This window comes from Ischnura elegans, chromosome 1 (genome assembly GCF_921293095.1).
Source record: "Ischnura elegans chromosome 1, ioIscEleg1.1, whole genome shotgun sequence".
Classification (NCBI taxonomy): Eukaryota; Metazoa; Arthropoda; class Insecta; order Odonata; family Coenagrionidae; genus Ischnura; species Ischnura elegans.
In genome coordinates this window covers 42,674,731-42,693,531 of record NC_060246.1, presented here as the reverse complement: position 1 = coordinate 42,693,531, position 18,801 = coordinate 42,674,731, and the positions used below count along the sequence as shown (strand labels likewise).

At 38.1% G+C, this 18,801-nt stretch overlaps 1 protein-coding gene across 3 annotated transcripts in view; it reads left to right on the top strand.

Annotated features, from left to right (window-relative positions):
* Positions 1-18,801, top strand: part of LOC124159397 (serine/threonine-protein kinase N) — a 95,852-nt gene that overhangs the window by 28,872 nt on the left and 48,179 nt on the right. For all 3 annotated transcript variants that reach the window (XM_046535224.1, XM_046535206.1, XM_046535217.1), the window contains exons 3-5: positions 4,932-5,056; positions 5,135-5,330; positions 13,389-13,543. In XM_046535224.1, the coding sequence (XP_046391180.1) occupies positions 4,932-5,056; positions 5,135-5,330; positions 13,389-13,543 (476 nt within the window). The remainder of the gene's footprint in view (positions 1-4,931; positions 5,057-5,134; positions 5,331-13,388; positions 13,544-18,801) is intronic.

The following is an 18,801-nucleotide window of genomic DNA, read 5'->3' as shown; positions in this document are numbered from 1 at the left end:
TCCCGCATTCGTCTTTTGATAAAAATAAGACGAGGTGTTTACCATGTCTCCTTTGCGGCTAATAACGACAGGCAATTATTTTGAATCTTCCCCAGGAGATGAAACTACCACAAGGAGGAACTCAGTGCCGTGGGATGGTGACATTGGCGCATTTCCCACGATCTCCACTATCCCCCTCCCTTCAGCACACACCCAGCCTCACCCACTCTGACGATTTCCTCTTCTCCGATATCAAACAAAAGATCAGACCTCGCGCAGGGATCGTATTACGAAGACCTTAGCTTCGAAAAAAATATCAAGTTACGCGAGAAAAATAATAACGTGTCTCGCACCCACCCCCTTTTCTCACCCGCTGACCTTTTTCTACCTACCTGCTTCGAATTTCCCCCTTACTGGAGGTCAACTGCTGCATGAGTCATCTACTAGCCCGAAAGGTGTCTATCAATGACTTTCGGCAATTGATATTACACTTTTATTGGATTGAAATATTAGTAATATGAGCGTAATTTAAGAAAGAATAAGACCAAACACGACATATTTATGACTTTATTTAAGCATTTTACGCAGGAAAATAAATGCCGGAAAGACGAAGAAATACGACGGGGGCTTAGCATTTTGGCGTAATGCTCAAATAGGGTGCTTTCCTTTTATTTTTTTATTGCCTAAATCGAAATATTAATACTCCTGAAGTACGTATTTAACGCTTTTAGATTTTTATAGGACGATATCTATTTTTCGCGATTAAATTAAAAGTGAAAATTTTCCATCGTGCGAAAACGCGACGCGTTAGTGGGAATGATGGGGAAAGGTCCGTGTGACGCATTTCTGGTTCCCCCTCCCACCTTGTGAGGTGACCTTGGGCGAGGCTCTTAGCGCTGATACCTTACCAAACCTTACCTTATCAAACGAAGAAAACTTTCCGACCTTAGCCAGTTTTAATAAGTGATTACTAAGACATGTTTCCCTGAGCTGTGTGCCTCATGCATGCATTAGTAACGTCAGACGATGTAAAACTCCTATTCTTTCGTGTAGAAACTAGGTACCTGTGATGTCACGTGGAGTGGCATCACATGGGTGCCAATCTGGCCTTTTTCAAATGAGGATAAAATTGACCATTGCCATTGGTCTAGACCGGTATTTCTAGAACCAAATAATTTGTATATAATGAATACACCAATGGTAGGTAACGAATCACAATCTATGCCTTTCATTTTCTATGATGAAGGAAACTACCCTATTGTTTACATAAAAGTAAAATATTCCATTAATCAGCTAAATTCCTGTTTGAATCCTTTAAAGGCAATCACAATTACTCACCAAAATCTTGGGTTTCCTGCTGCATAGGCGACCTAGTCAAACATTCTCACATTCATAGTTTAGTATTCGAGGTATTCGAAATTCGAGGTATTCGAATATTCGAGCAATGATTTGATATTCGAATTCGATATTCGAATTCGAGAAATCTACTATTCGACCCATCCCTAGTTTTTAGTGGAGAGTTAGCCCTCAAATATGCCTAACTGCGCAAATTGCATTGAAAATTCCCTTGCTTTAAATGATCGATGAAAATTATTTTGTTTTTGCGCTTTTCTTACTTTTTATGTGTCCTGATATTTATCATCATTATCATCATCATAAGTCTACAATCGTGAGATTGTTTTGACGCAGCTCTCGATTCCGCTCTTCAGCCTGCTAGCCTTTTCAAAGTGACGAATTTATTCTCTTTTACTTCCTTGATAATCTGTCATACATGCTATTCGGGGACGTCCTCTTCCCGTCCACGATTCCCTCGACGATTGTCTTCATCAGGCCATCGTGTCTCATGATGTTGCTGACTAAGTGTCTTTTCAGTATGGTTTTTAGATTTTTCTCCCACTTCCCCCACTCTTCTTACAATTAGCACTTCCTTACTTCTATGCTCGTATTTTTAGCTGTGAGTAGATTCTTCTTTTTATAGATTGCCCTTTTTGCATGAGCTATTCTACTTTAAAGTTCTTTCTTGCTTCGCCCATCGTCTCCCTCGGTAGCGAAACTTTTTCACGTATTTTTTTTTCTAGATTAATGTTAGTTCTACTCTTCTCGTTTTTGCTTCAAACTTCTGACTTTCCATGTTTATTTTTCTTCTTCAAATCACTCTTGTGTCTCGGCAATGGCTGTTATATACTCAGCGTGCCGCGGCATAATAATTCTTGTTCCTTGGTCGTTGGCACTTGGAGCCTTCTTCTTGATTTCATGGGCGTCTTTCTCGATCTTAATATGAAAGATTACGGAGGACAGGGCACACTCTTATCTCACTACTTTCCCTTTTCTTACTTCATCGCAGTTGGGTCAGATTTTATAACAGCTACTTGCTTTTGTGTAAAGTACGTACAATTATTCGATCATTCTGTATTACTGCTATGTATTTCAGAGTTCTAAGCATTGAAACCCATTCTGCGTTTTCAAAGGCCTTCTGCGAGTCTGCAAATGCCTTGCTCTTTTCCATTCTTTTCTCTATGGTCAGCCTAGGGGCCTTAATTGCTCCGCTAGTGCCCATACTTTTCCTGGATCCGAATTGGTCCTCATCGAGGAATTCTTCAGACCTCTATTCCTCTGTAGATGATTCTTGTCGGCATCATAGACGCATGTGTCGTCAGGCTTATGGTTCTCAAATATTCATTCTTTTCTGCCCTCTTCTTTTTCGGGAATAGGAATGACGAGCGTGCTGCGCCCGCTCCCAGCGGGCTTCCCCCGCTCTTTTCAATGCAGGTCCACAGAGGGATAGGCGCGTTTCTAATTTTAAAATGCAGAAAAAAAGGCAGGGTCTTATGTACAAATTTAATTGGAATGTTCATGTACAAATTGAGGTCAGAGGACCTCTTTAAACACAACATTGGAAGTAATTACACTATCCTCTATTAAACGCACATGATGACTCATACTTACGTATCAACAGGAGACTTGAATGTGGAATCGGCCGCATTTTGATGAAAGTTATTTAAAGAATGCGAGGTATTGTTGCAAATGAATAAATGTATCAGTTTGGCGCCGTTAACGTCAGGAATATTTACCGGTTTTTGTTTTTTTTTGTTTTTTTTTTAATTATTTAAAAACCAATTTTAGGAAACAATAGCAATATTTAGGGAGTAAGATATGCCGTCGCATGTTCTCTGATAAATTCTGTGCATTTAGGTATTTCATTTGTAGAGTTTGGTTGCGTATAAGTTGAGGAAAAGGTATCTATACGGTAGAAATAATATAGAAGATGATGTCCTTCTGTAAGTAGCCTGTGTTGTCTCGTGATGAGTATATTTAGCAGGTGCTGTTTTAATTGTGAGTTAAAATCTACTCTCCTGCATTTTTAAAAATCTCTCATGAAATATTAAGTATTCCTGGAGCCTTATTTCTTCCCAGCTTCCGTATTGTTGCGTTAAATTCCATTCTTAAGACTCAAGCTCCCATCTCATCCTTTTCTACCTCACTTTCGTCTTTGATAATTTTTGCTCTGAGTTAGCTTCCGTTGTATAACTTTTCCAAGTATTCTTTCCATCTCTTAACTCTGTTTTCGTTTTCAATCAAAATATCTCCACCCATGGTGTTGTATCTTGCACTCCGTTCTTTAAAATGATTCTTCGCCAATATATAGGCAGCTTCAACCTTCCCCTGTACAAGATTGTTTTGCACGTCTTTAAATGCTCATCATCCACGCTTCTCTAGCTTTCCTCGCATTGCGGCAGATCTCGTTCCTTATTCTGTATTTGCACTCCTGTCCTATTACAGTTTTCTAATTTTTGTACTCTCTCCTTCCTTCTATGAGGTTTAGGACTTCATCCGTGGTCCATGGCTTTTTAGCATATTGTCGTCTTCCCTAAACTTCCTTTTTGGCATTCTGTAGTCTACTTTTAATATATTTCCATCTATCCAATAATGTTTCATATTCCTACTTTGCTCTCCACTGCTTCTTGAAACGTACCATGTCGTTATGGCTCGTTTAGTTTTTCTATTTGCTATATGTATTTTACTGCTTTCTTTAGTTTCTTGAATTTTAGATGGTATTTCATCATCACAAGCTTATGATCATGAAGATCAAGATTATTATTTGACTTACGTTCCTAATCATTGTTTATTTCCCCACGACCTTCTAATCCGACGAATCAACTTTTGTAAATCCATTTGAATAAGTGCAAGATGACAACACATCCAGTGGCCGACTGGAAAATCCTCTATTGTAATATACGTTAGTTCCAGGCTCAAATCTTGGCTGAAGCCTTCGGACACCTCGGAACTAAAAGCTTCGAAGTGTGAGGTGGCTCAGGAAAAGTAACTGGTCCCCTGGCGTGTACGTTTAATGTGATACGCTTCTGGCTTAGTCTGGGGTGAACTCGACCCTCACCTATCCGAACCAACGTTCTGGTTGATTCGTGAGTGAGAGTGAAATGCCGCCAGCGCTATAAGCACAAGACTCCCATTTTCACACGGGATTCCTTTTGGCCTTTCTCAGAAGCCCTTTCAGTGCACCTAGTGAGGATATTTTTTCCCTTTGCGTTCCGTCAGATTGCGTGTTAACGAAAGGCATGTTAATTACGCAAAAAAAAGACGTTCGGCTAGTCGCTCATTTCTGGGACAACTTTAGTCACCATGCATGTGCTTAGTGTTACTGAAAGTTGTGTGCTAGTATAGTTATGCTACGTACGTATCTTCCTGTGGAGGGACTCGAATAAGGTTCTCCATTAAGGTGTGAACATTGGTTTCCTCGTTTGGACGCCGATTGAGTTACTATAGTCTGGCTTTTATCATTCGCCAGTTGCCTTGCCTAAATATAATTATTTCATCTTTTATGGTGTTAAAATTCTCAATTGTGATGCATTTTTTAACTTTAAATTTTTTTCGTAGTTTGTAACCAGTATCTATTGTTTTATCCTTGGAATGACCATAATATCTTCTTTTTTCAGATGGATTACTCTCACCTTTTAGTGGCGTAGTTATTTCGGAACTCGGTCCCAATGAAGGAAGCGTGATGTCTACACAGGACCAACGGTTACTCTCCTTAGAAAAGCAGCTAAATATTGAACTGAAAGTAAGTTGGTTAAATGAAGATAGCATACATAGGTTTCCAAAACGTTTTTTTTTACAATTTACTTATAATTTTTTCAAGGTAAAACAAGGAGCCGAAAATATGATACAGAGTTACAGCAGTGGCGGCCACTCTCGCGACAAAAAACTTTTGGCCGAAGCGCAGCAGATGCTGGGAGATTCGAGAGCCAAGATTGAGTATCTCAAAATGAGAATTATGAAAGTGAAGCAGAGTAAAAAAGAGAGACCGAATAAGAATGGAGAAATGGCTCAAAAAGGTGAGTGCCATGCGGCATTAATGATAAGCCTATGCCTAATGAACCTGTCAGACTTCCGTACGCTTGTGTCATAAAACACGTTAAGGAGGTTCCTCAACGTATATATATAATCGATAATAGGGTAGTTTCCTTCATCAAAGAAAACGAAAGGCATTTATTGCGATTCGTTACCCACCATTACTGTATTCATAATACACAATTTTTTTCGTTTTAGAAATACCGGTTTAGACGAATGGCTATGGTCCATTTTTATCCTCATTTGAGCCACTCCACGTGATGTCACAGGAACCTAGTTTCTATACGAGAGGATAGGAGTTATACATCGTCTGAGGTTACCAATGCATGCATGAGGCGCAGAGCTCAGGGAAACATATCTTAATAATCACTTATTAAAACTGGCTAAGATCGGAAAGTTTTCTTCATTTGATAAGGTGTTAATAATCCTTATTTAAGCCAAGCGCTACCAGCCAGCAGGGTACTCAGCTACCCGCTAGCAGCCTGCGTCGTATCAGCGCTCAACTCGCCTCAAGGTCACCTCACAGGGCGGCAGCGGGAACCAGAAATACGCCACACGGAAAGATTTCCCGGCATTCATACTTACGCGTCGCGTTTTCGCGCGCTTGAAATTTTTCACTTTTCATTTAATCGCGAAAAATAGATATCGTCATTTAAAAATCTCACAGCGTGAATCACGTTCTCCAGGAGTATTAATCTTTCGATTTAGGCAATAAAAAAATAATAGGAAACCACCCTATTATAGTTTTCAGTTTTCGACCCAGCCATTGAAGCATTTTTTATGTGTACTCAACCTTTAAAATGCTCAATCTTGAAGTAAATTCATATTTAGACTTTATTATTTGGCTTCGATTAATTTGTATCCCTGAGAGGCGATCGTATTTACGTCTAGACCCCTTCGGTGTCCTTGCTTCCCGCAATGCCACTGTTCAACAACCGTGCGGTCATCTTCCTGCCGTCTGGTCTAAGGTCGATGATCTCATCTTTTCATTTAATGGCTCGAACTCTCCGTTGTGTTTTCTCCGCACTCTTGTTTCTTGGATATGAGCGACAGATGTACGACCTTTTTGGCCCTCTGTGTTTCGCTTTAACTAGGCGCGTATTTATGGCAGTTGAAACTTTCCTATGTGACGACCAACTCTGTCCGTTCCTTTTCGGGTTATATTGCTGGTCGAGTTTAATCTGAAATTAGCTTGATCCCTTAGTACATATTTTCTACTCTTCTGTTGATAATATTCTGGCGAACCGGCGGAATATTTAATAAATGCCCTCTGATTCGCATTGTTTGGCAATGTTAATGTTTGAAGTTGCTCGTATTTTGAATCTTTGCCCTAAAAATCTTTTCTATTGTTGTTCCTACGTTGATTTAATTGATAGATGTTTTTATGCAAACATCTTAACTTTTTCCCTTTTTTCTTTCTTAAATTTATCCTGTATTTTTATTCTGTCAAATTGACTCACATTTGACTTTTGAAATGTGACGACATTTTAATGTTAAATGAGGATTTTAGGCTTTAAACTACAAAGAATCGATTCAAAGAAAACGATTTATTGGCTTTAAATGTCACATCTTGGCCTTAAAAAGTTTCAGTATTTTAGCTACCCATAGGCAATTAGTTAATTGTATTTGTATAACGTATGCTAAAGGATAGTGATCATATTAATCATTGAATAGGGTGGTTTCCTACTATTCTTTTATTGCCTAAATCGAAAGATTATTACTCATGGAGTACGTATTTCACGCCTTTAGATTTTTTAAAATGACGATATCTATTTTTCGCGATTAAACGAAAAGTGAAAAATTTCAAGCGCGCGAAAACGCGACGGCTAAGTAGGAATGGTGGGGAAAAGTCCGTGTGACGTATTTCTGGATCCCCCTGCCGCCTTGTGAGGTGACCTTGGGGTGAGGCTTTGAACGCTGATACGACGCAGGCTGCTAGCAGGTAGCTGAGTACCCTGCTGGCTGGTAGCGCTTGGCTTAAATAAGGATTATTTATACCTTATCAAACGAAGAAAACTTTCCGATCTTAGCCAGTTTTAATAGGTGATTATTAAGGCATGTTTCCCTGAGCTCTGTGCCTCATGCATGCATTGGTAATCTCAGACGATGTAAAACTCCTATTTACTCGCATAGACACTAGGTCCCAGTGACGTCACGTAGTGTAATCGCATTGGCGCCATCTGGCCTTTTTCAAATGAGGTTAAAATAGACCGTTGCCATTCGTCTAAACTGGGATTTATAAAACCAAATAATTTGTATATTATGAATACACTAATGGTGGGTAAGGAATCGCAATCAATACATTTCATTTTCTTTGATGAAGGAAAAGTGGGAAGTAGGTTTTGAAAATAAAATGTTTATGTAATGCATGACTTACGTATATTATTTTGCGAGCAGTGTGTTCACTAAATATAGTCAGTGTTATCTCCCCCCTCCATGATGTCAACCGAGCAAATCCGTCTAATTCTTCAATGTATATTAACAATCTTCCTTGTTTTGGAAGCTAAGAGAAAAGCTGAATTTTCTACTATGTAAAGATATTTAATGAACGAAATTTTCACCCATATCTATTGGCTTCATATTTCCCTTAAAACTGGTAACTTCCAATTTCCAAGCCAGTTAAAGAACACTTACAGTCTATAAAGAGGCAGTAAATTTTTGCTAACCGTAGACATGATTTTCTTCTTGTAAAATAACAATTATAACTTCATTTTTCCTCCTAGATTTATAATCTATGGGGAAATCTCTGGACTGCAGATGCCGATTTTGTGTTCACACTTTTCCGCTTGTTATAGCCTCTGAATTATATCCTTTTATTAGGTATTATTTCACATTTCCTAAGCCTTGTATTCACAAAATGTGGGTCACGTAACTCATGGTTAATATTCTTTGATAAATTTAACTCTAATTCGTCAACTCTAACTCAATGAGAGTCATCTCTAAGAAAGAGGTTAAAGTGTATAATTTAATGTCTGTTGTTCGATTTGGGGAAATATACTATTCATATTATGCTCATGAGCGTACCTAGCGAGGGGCAGGGGGGGTAGCTTGCGAGCAAGAAGAAAAAAGCCTAGCCCCCCCTAGAAGCAAAAATCGCACAAGTCTTTAAGCAAAATCAGTACTGAATTTAACCGAAAGTGTTCAACGAATTTTCTTTGGACCCACCTAAAAATATATGTATAAGATGTGTAGCTAATATAAAACTATTTTTCCAAGGAAATGTCCTCATAAACTATAACCAAGCGCCGTTATAATTTTCTTACAATATCACAACTTCGCTTGCCCCCACCTAGACCATAGCACCCCCTAGTTATGATCCTGGGTATGTAATAAAGCGCTGTTATAATTTTCTTAAAATGTCACAACTTGGCTTGCCCCTACCTAGACCATGGCTTGCCACCCCTAGCTATGATCCTGGGTATGTAATAAAGCGCTGTTATAATTTTCTTAAAATGTCACAACTTGGCTTGCCCCCACCTAGACCATAGTTATGATCCTGGGTACGCCCTTGATCATGCTACTAAAATTCATCTAGCTAGGACATTATTTTCGGTGGGGGATTCGTTCATAGAATGCCCGTATTCTAAACTTGATGGTTCGGATGAGTATCTTCTGGATTTGTACATTGTGTCATTCAAGTGGTGCTCCATAACGGTTAAAGTTCACTTCTTAAGCCCAGTTTCACCAACACGTATAATATTCTCTATTATCTCAGTTTTCAAAATTTCTGTTAAAATTATTATCTCAGAAATGTGAGGATCGTGTTTCACCAACGATGTTTTATCTTAGCTTTCAAAAACCGAGATCAACAGAATAAATTATTCGGCTCGTACGTTTTTCATTACTCTGACGTGGGAAAAATTAATGACGGTAAGCAACCGTATGACATGGAATCAGCTTTAATAAGCCGGTAAGTGTACAATCAAGTACAGAGTGAGAAAATGAACAGCAACAGTGTTAATATTGACAATGAGAGTTAAAAAAAGCTCAAATATTACGTTTTCGTGGAAGGATTTATTAAAATGTCTTACCCAATACCACGCACAGGGTAATAAAAAATAAATAAAAAACTTGTAAGCACCTTTGTTTAATCTATCGTTATTTAAAAATGAAATTTTTTAATTTACCGAGACTCCCAGATTGAAATAAACACAGTTCTTGGTTATTTTGTGCTACAATAATGAATTACGTCTCACATTGGTAAAATTGCTATTTTGAACATAACGATGCTGTTACATAGGTATTAATTCAGTAAGAGGACAGAGATTAAAGGTTTTTGTATATATATGTAAGAAAATTTAAATAAAAGCTTGTAACATGAATACGAACATATTTTGGCAAGAGGTGTCGGAATCATTGGCTTAAGAGGAGCATAGGCACGGAAAAGCTCAAGTTTTAGAGAAAGAAACGTGAAATTGCGTTGACAAGGGGAGATCACATACCCCATTATGACGATAAAAAAAATGTCCTCGTGTCTATGCTTGCTTCAATTAAAAGTATTCATATACTTGTCGCCGTATGATCAAAATGAAGATGACAACAAAAAGCTGTGCAAAATTTGCTATGGCGAAGGCTCGAACCCTGGCCTTCTGGGTGAGAGTCGACGACGGTACCACTATACCAACTGCCCGACATCTAAGACACGGCACTATTTTAGGATTATACATTATTAAACGCATATATAATTATTGTATAAGGCTTTTTAAAGGACCGCATGAAAATTGATTATTTTCAGCCAAACTAAGGCCCATTCATTAGAACCACTACCAGTTTAGAGATGTGTTCGCCATTCCGAATACTATAAAATATACCGCATTGGAAACCTCCACCTCCTCTTGTGAGTAAAATTCGTCTTCTTCAATGAGAGCGAGAACTGCCTTCGCAGTTTCATTTGCCATTTTGGGATGAGTAATTAAATGTACTTTACCATACGTATTAAAATAATCTGCACGCTCATAATGAACGTGGTCTCCGAATAGAATGTCGATATTCTTCATCGCTCCCATTCGTATTTTCTGAGAGCTGATGAAACTGCATGCGCGCCATGCCACGTTATATCTGCCCTCAGATTAACTCGGATAATAAGCTTTGAACGGCGGAATATCGTCAGTAAAAGTATAAACCGAGATAACAGCCCAAAACCGAGTCAATGCATCTGGTGAAACGCGATTTTTGTAATATCTCGGTTTTTGGAGAATATTATCCGAGTTAATTCAATTATCCTCGTTGGTGAAACTGACCCTTAATGTTTTTGGTTTTTAGAATAGTCAATTATTATTTTTCTAGGAATCCAGGAAAAATCAGGAAATTTCAGCTTCAAATTTAAGTTGCCACGCTGAAATCGATCGGAAAACTTCTGCGACGAACATGCTTAGAAATTTATTTCTCCTCATTTAATCACAGATTATTTTTTTCTGGTAACCAGGCTCCTTATTAGGTGTTGCCGTATTTTTTTTAAGTACGCCGTCCTGAATCGTTATGACTAACCCTTTGGAGACATTTTGTGGCCACACTGATGAAATATGTGCGTGTATATCGCGGAATCCTTGCTCACACCTGAGTCCGAATTAACATTTTCCGTGTTATGTATTCATTTGATCTATTGAAAAGAATCATTAAATTTCCCGGGTTGGTTTAGATGAACGATGCTCATCATAATAAAATAAATACGTTTTGTTTTATTCCATTGAATTTAGGAGGGGTTGATCGCAAATTTGTGCGCGAACGTCGCTTTTCGTGTAGAGTGATTTCAGATTGTTTTGACCTTCAATCGTCCACCCCACTGGCATGACGTATTCCCTCCCAGCCATATTCAACCTTCAGTGTCGGTTATGTACCACCAAAATTCTTTGGCGGGAGAATCAAGCTCTTAAGACGAAGGTCAATCCTCCCGTTCAGGTTATTTTTTCATCTTCGCGCAAGAACTTTCTCTTAGCAATTATATCCTTGCTAACGGGTTTATTTTTAGTTACTAAGATTCTGATTTTACTAGATTATTTTAATTTGCGATTGTAAGGATCTCGACTTTCGACTATCTCTCGTGGCCTAAGAAGCTTTGTTCCTAGCTATGCAATATCGAATGAATTAACGTTTCTTTTTGTCTCCCTGTTTTTTATATCCTCTCCGAATTTTGGTCCCCTTTAATCTATTGTTGCGTGATACAGCTTGTTGTCTTTAGTTTGGCCGTTTGTCTATGTATCCATTTTTAATGGGATTAGTACATACAAAAAATCCTCATTTGATTTATTCGTGTTATTTTTTTTAACAAATCACGAGCTATTTTTTGATAAATTCTGAGTCGTATTTAATGAGGACCGAAAATCTTTAAAAATTTCATTCAATAACAATTCATATTTATTTTCCACCCTTTCTTGCCGCAAAACTCATCATTACTTCTACATACTGCGGTCGTCGTGTATGTAGTGCCTACAGGCTTTCTCTAGAATTGTTATGGAACGAAATGGCAACTTGATGTGAATAATAATAGTTGCCGCTGCATAAGGTTTTTAACCTCTTAGGAGAGCAGTTAATTTTAGAAATGGTAAAGTCGGTTTATCCGTTTCTATTTATTCTCTGTTTATTTCTCTTTAAAAAACTTAAATATCTTTAACTTTAAACTTTAATTATCAAACCTTCGTATGTCTGAGTTCTCTAATTATGTTTTATGCAGATCATTTATTACTATAATGTATTTTCTTTTTCGGTGGTATTCGATCAAAATAGGCCGCACAATTCATTTTAGGTCACCACATTACTATATTTTATCGCTTCACTATTTGCAATCATATTTTATATCCTCCTCACAATTTTACATAGAGGTATATTCTCCTATGAGCGCTTGCCAAGTGCGGCTCTCAAAACATTGCCCAAGTTCCTTGCAGCCCTTTTTGGATGGTTGCCACTTCGTTGCTTTCGTTTTGAACCACGTGCTGCGTCGCTTAATCGCTTGCTTTTGGCACTCCGGCCAATTCCATTCTCTCAGCCCATCCTCAAAAGTGTGAATAATTTGCTATTGAAATTATTATTCAAGATAAGATCCATATGTGTTAAATTAATTAGGGAAATGTTAAGTTGTACTGTGAGAAGGATCACCAATACTTTTTTTATTATGTTGGTGCTTTTGGATGCACTATCGATTCTGATAGATATGTCATTTCGTCTGCCGATTATCAATTCTTTGTCGTTTTTTCCTAGCTATTTTTTCAGTGTGATGTGTGTATACATGCCGCCACGTATGCACTATCCTTCCCGTTATCAAACATCCCATTGCAATCGAACATCAAAATCTGGTTTGACACAGCTGAACACTAGTGCGATAATGAATTGGTACTTATGAATCTTCTTAATTGCACGATTAATCTTTATAGGTTGTAATCTTTATAGAAAATCACTTAGTTAGCTTCCGTCTACGTTAGAGTTTGGACCACTCATTTCGTGGAAGTGAGACCCTACTGTCATTTGTTTTTTTTTAGTTCGCGCAATTGTGCTGTGGATCGTGGCATTGGTGAATAAACTTTGAGGAATTTCTATTAAAAATCAAAAATCACCTGACTTTTTGCTTGAAATTGATTTATAGTGTGATCCAGGATGATTTCCTCGCCTTTTACGTGCTCAAATTTTCAATCCTCTGCGCGGAATATTTGCCTGAAAATGTCATTATTTAATCTGGCTTTGATGACACATGAAAACTTTCCATTGTCCATAAACAATATTATGTGCTTCTAATACTGGCTATGCATATATTTGGACATCTCCTCGTAGTTCATTTAGTTGTATATTTGAAGAGTTCCCAGTTTTATGCTTTCTCTCCTTGCCTTTAATGGGATTTGTTTCAAAAATACGTTCTAGTTTTAAGAATGCAATTAAATTGTTCTCGGGTAAGTGGAGAGTAGAAATGATTCTCATTCTTCATAGATTTTACGCTCTCGAAAATTGTGACCATTCTAAGTCGGAGGCGTTGAATATTAATCTTTTTCAAACTCACCCGCACGGAATCTGCGTACTGTTTGACTTCAGGAAGGTCATACGTGCCATCTTTACAGACAAGTACGAGCCAAACCTAGAACTTCCCCTGGAGGATCGTGTGGAGGAGCTAAGGCATCGCCTTCGGATCGAAGCAGCCGTGGTGGATGGAGCCAAGAATGTCATTCGCCTTCTTCAGAGTTCGAAGGTGGCGGACAAGAAGGCGCTTCAGGAGGTGAGCGCTCGATTTTAGAACGTGAATTGCTAATTTTCATTTTTAAAAAGCATGATTTTTAAACTCGGCATTCGTCCTGCCCTCTAATATTTTGTTTTAGATTTCGACTCCTTCGTTTGAAAAGTAAAGCGTAATTTGCTTCATTTGCGCCTCAGGCACCTTTTCTCCGGCGGCATAGTGCCAGGTAAAAGTTTAATTTCACCCCAAAGTCGCTACAGTGGTACGCTTTGATAGTTTAGTGGATGTGCTGAATTTCTCGAGGGAATTACCTAAGGGGAAATAATAGTATCTTCAACGCTTTTCCTTTTTTATCGTCAGGAATGGGATCTCAAACTTGGAAAATTTTCATTTCTCCGGATCAATCGTTAAAAAAAAATATTACACACCGTTTGAATTATCTATTTAAATTTTATTTGGCTATTTTTTGTGGCAGAAAAAAGTAAATTGTTTAGGTGATGTCTCCATGGAATTCTGTGTTACGATATGCTTGACCTGGCCGTTTTAAAGTAAGGTAGATCTGGCGTTAGTATGGGGACGTCCCTTTACGTAATTCCTCATGGATGTCCTGGCAAAGCAGCCAAGGTGCGGCTTCTTTGTAAGTGCGCCGAAGGAATTTATTCGATGAAAGGTTTAGCGATGGAAAAATTATTGTGAATGTTCATGGCAAAGTCATCCATCGCATCGGAAAAACTACTTTGTATTGATATATGTTATAGACGTTCGAATACCATTTATAAATGATCACCTTTGAATTTGTTGCAATTATTAGACCATATTTTATTATCATCGTAACTAATTATTGTTAATTCCATTCTCTTGCGTATAAATTTATTGAATTCAATTTTTTTCTAACACATCTGGGCACTATGTGAGTATGATAGTTGTCTCATTTTTCGTATTAGACTCCACGCTTTCAAAGCGCGCATCACTACTTAATTTAAAGCCACTCTTCGAGGGAAGAAACCTGATAAGTCACTCAAGCAATAGTCTTCGTCGAATATTCGATTATCGTAATATTGGTTTTAGTTACGTTATAGAGTAATTCAAATCGTATTATTTGCAGTGTTGCAAGTCTCTACGCTTTATGTAATAGAAAGTCCTATCCTACTCCTTTTGATTTACGCTTCATATCTGGTGCCCGATCATAATACTTTTCGTGCGGCTTATGAAGTTAGGATGAATTCTGATACAATAAATGTCTCCCATTTCTGCCTCCTTAAATATGATAGCTTATTTAGGATCGAAGAAATCCGGGATATTGGGACTAGATAAACTTCCGCCGTCGATTGAGACAATAGATACGAATGAGAAATTTTAAATTCAATCGTGTCAGGCGAAACATGATGGAACTCCTTCATGATGTACCAGAAAGGAAAGACAATGGCTGGTTCCACAATTTATTAATTTTAACTAATTAACCGGTTTCGATTACAGGCCTGATGATGATACTACGTAATCGAAACCGGTCGCAGTAATTAATAAATAGTGGAGAAATTTTAAATTGTATTCCCCTTATTGTTTTGTGCTCTCCTAAACTATGTAACAATACAAAATTGAATCCTTCCAAATATCGGGATAAGTGCCCAGCAGCGGTGGGGTGGTCCATGAAATAGCCAGAGAACTCAAAAAAGTTTTGCGTGAGATTTCGGCGCTGGGTCCACGGCACCTGAACTCCGTGAGGTAAAATTAAATCAATCAAGGAAGGGATAGGTAACGTCTTTCTTTGTGGAGACAGCGATTTCACGCTACCTGTGATTAATGGCCTATGTGTTCTCCTAGCTCTCCGACTGGGAGACGAAATCGGATAACTGTCTAAAAAATTATTATTCACCAATAGGTATTTAATGTGCATAGCTTTTCCTATGGATTTTGTGTATTCATACAGCAAATATGATTCGCATGAAATTTTGTCTTCAGCCAGCAGAACTCATGCATAAACCTAAAAATTGGTTTGAAAAATCTTCTGTATTTTCTTACTTCTTCAATAAAACGGCATGAATTTTCTCTGGTTATAGTATATGTTTTTCGTAATTGTACGTGTTTAGAATTTCTGTTCCTGCGTCATCCTTCGCAATTTTTCTAAGATAGGTGGAATACTCTTGGGAATGATAGTTGCTACTATTTCGGCATAAGCATGGTAAAACTTAAGTTGCAATACGCTGTGCTGAGTGCAATAAAAAAATGTAATGATCACTTAGATCTAGTTTTAATCGTGATTTGCGAGCATGTGTGAGCATATATCAGTCGCCGTCTAATTATGGATTACTCCAGAATATCGCAAAAAGTCTGCGATGATACTTTCGCGTTTGATTTCCCGTCTGACTGTTATAAGGTGCGTCTTGGAGTTTTCTTACAAGCCAATCCTCGAGTTTGGTTCGATGGCAATGAGGTTCAATGGAATGGCTATAAGGAGCGATAAATAGAAAGAAAAACAGTGGGATTTCCCGGCCTTCTTGTGGTGATGAACACCTCTTATCGTACTACTTTAAGCCTAGAGCTTTCCTGCACCCAATTTTCCTCATTTTCGGTGTTAGTGCTAATGGTTTTTGTCTGGAATAACGGCCTAGAATTTGAATGGCATCGTTGTGTTCCAAATTTTTATCCGGTTATGGCTCTCAGATTTGCATGGCTAATTGAAGAAAACTACAGCGCGTGAAAATTGCTTAAGGCGGAGCAGGTGAACAATAATTGGTTCCTTGCGTCGTTGGCGTTGTTAATTTTAGTACTCTAGGTTAAATTAGTTCTTTCGTATACCTCTCGGTTCTAGTCGTGATGACAGTCTTTTTTGCGAGTGGTAGATATTTTTCTGTTTTGTCTAATATAGTTATTCATAGAAACGTTAAAATGCCGACCGGACGACTCATTTCAAGAGTCTGCCTAAGCGGTCTCCCGCGCTGGAATCCTTATCCCGTAGTTCATCCCAGGTTGATTGCATTTTTGTTGATTTTTGGAGGACGAGTTCTTGCTACTTCAGAGGAAAATTTTTTGTGCTGACTTTTTGGTGAGAAGGTGGATAGAATAGTGAATCGGTGAATAATATGACGTCACTATAAGTTCAGGATGTTGGGTTTGGTAGATCAGATTAATTGATGAGATGGAGTTGCACTTCAGTCTCGGTCATTGGTTTGCAGTTGTAATCCACATTAGGGGCTATTAGTTCAAGAAGTAATTTTGTTTTTATATTTCTAATACGTTCGTACTTCCTCAATCCATGCGCTGTTGACTAGGATACTTCAAAATGAAGAGATAGTAGGCAAGTGTCTTGCAAGAGTTGTTCTCTTGGAATACTAGTGGCGCTATCGATTGATTTGGTGGATCTTAATGGTACTTGAATGGAATCATGCTTGTTGCCAGTATTTGTCTTCCTTAATTGAAAGGTCAATTTGCTTTTTCCATGTCGTAAGCGCTGCTCAACAGACTCTGCTTCCTGTGTTTCCGGCGAAGTGCCTATCGAAGCTCAGATTTTTTCACCGCATCTATGGTCTGCCAATTCAATCTAACATTTACAGTTAACCGATTTGATAGCTATTTCTTACATATTCGTATATTACTTCTGTCGTTCAGAATTCCGGGAACATTATTTTCGTCTGCAAACGTTCGTGTGGCTTTGACAAATATGCGTACTGTACGGAAAATATACCCTTTCTGCGATACTCAAACCGCTCATGTATTTTGCCGTTATTGCAGGCATTGAGCGTGTTTTACACAAATAAATTAATTCTTGGCAGTGGTTGGATGTCTCTGGGATTTCTCCCGCGTTGATTGATGCGCTCAGATGGACAGCAGTTCCGCCAACAATTCCGCCCGCCCCAACCAACGCGAGGGAAACTCGAGAACCATGAAGGCATTCATTATCTAACTACCGCGAAGGTTCTACTCTGCCATACTCGTAATGGCGTTATCCATAGCTACCCAGAAAAGTGGAGCACGAGTAGCTAGAAATAGTGGGTTACCTCTCTGAAGAATAGTATGCATGTGATAAAATTGAAGAGTTTTACGGTATTCTTCAGTTGCATGACATCGATGTCCCCTAAGTAAAGTTGATTAATTAGTTGGTTTTAGGAGGAAAGCTTATGATATACCTCCTTAGGTAATAATTATATTCCTTAAATAAGGAATAGCCTCCGAGATTCAAGAGACTGAACAATTGATATCTTTATATGAAATTATAACTTTTGTGTGGAACGACTGCATTTATATGGTCGAATGGGAGTCGAAAATTTTACGGACATCAATGACATAGGTTTTGCAGTCATGTGGCTATTTTTTTAAACTGTCAAGTGGGATTATTGTTGGACTCGTACATATTTTTTTACTGCTACCGGTTTTTCCATTAAGTAATCGGCGTACTGTAATCGGAGGGAAGGTGTGCGAAAGAAATTTTGTATAATGAGAGAAATATGTGTTCTCTTTTTGCTTTGATTGTGAGCTTTGTGGCTAATTTTAACGTGGAAAGGATGTCGTGATGCCACATTTCAGAGGTAGTGAATTGAGGACTCCCGCTCTATATTTAAAAAGGACCTAAATGTTTTATTTCAGATTTTTTTTAAAATTTGTCCCCCATGCTATACACGTAGTCATACTATGCTGGATTTGATTGAAACTGAAAAAGGAAACACTAAGATAATCCAATAAACGACTGAAGTGGTTGTGGCTCTCTACCAGTCAGGCACAAAGTAGGGGAATATTAATTGAACCCGTTGTTAAAGTATAATTATTTGAGTTGTATTTTGGAGGAGAATTAGCGCTGTGATAGAGAAATTAAGAAACTTCTAGTAATTAAACTTATAGTTCAATATAAAACAATAGTAAAGGAAACGTTCTGAGGTAAAGATTTTTCTTCAGATATATTGTAAAGGCACGGTTACTTGATGTATCAACTCGTAGAAAGTTCACATGTGAATGAGGGAACGATTTTGGAGGAACGGAACATGTACGAATGCATGGATCAAATCTGAACAGATTCATTTTTCTTTTTGCGGAAGACGGGTAGTTACTCGATGAAGTCTCCGTATTAATTCGAACGCACTTAAGAATCCTTACATTTTCACTACCACACTCGAATAATAGTTTATTTAGGTTATGATTACTGCTTTTTCTGTTTTATAAGAAAAATCTGAGAGTTCATGCGCTCTTGTTTTACTTCGTTGTCTCCCTTTCCTGCTTAGTCCTCTCTTATTTTGTAATAGACATCCTTCTTTCTTTCTACCCTTGCATAATGTATGTTTTTTTATTAGGCCAAACTTAGAAATGGTGAC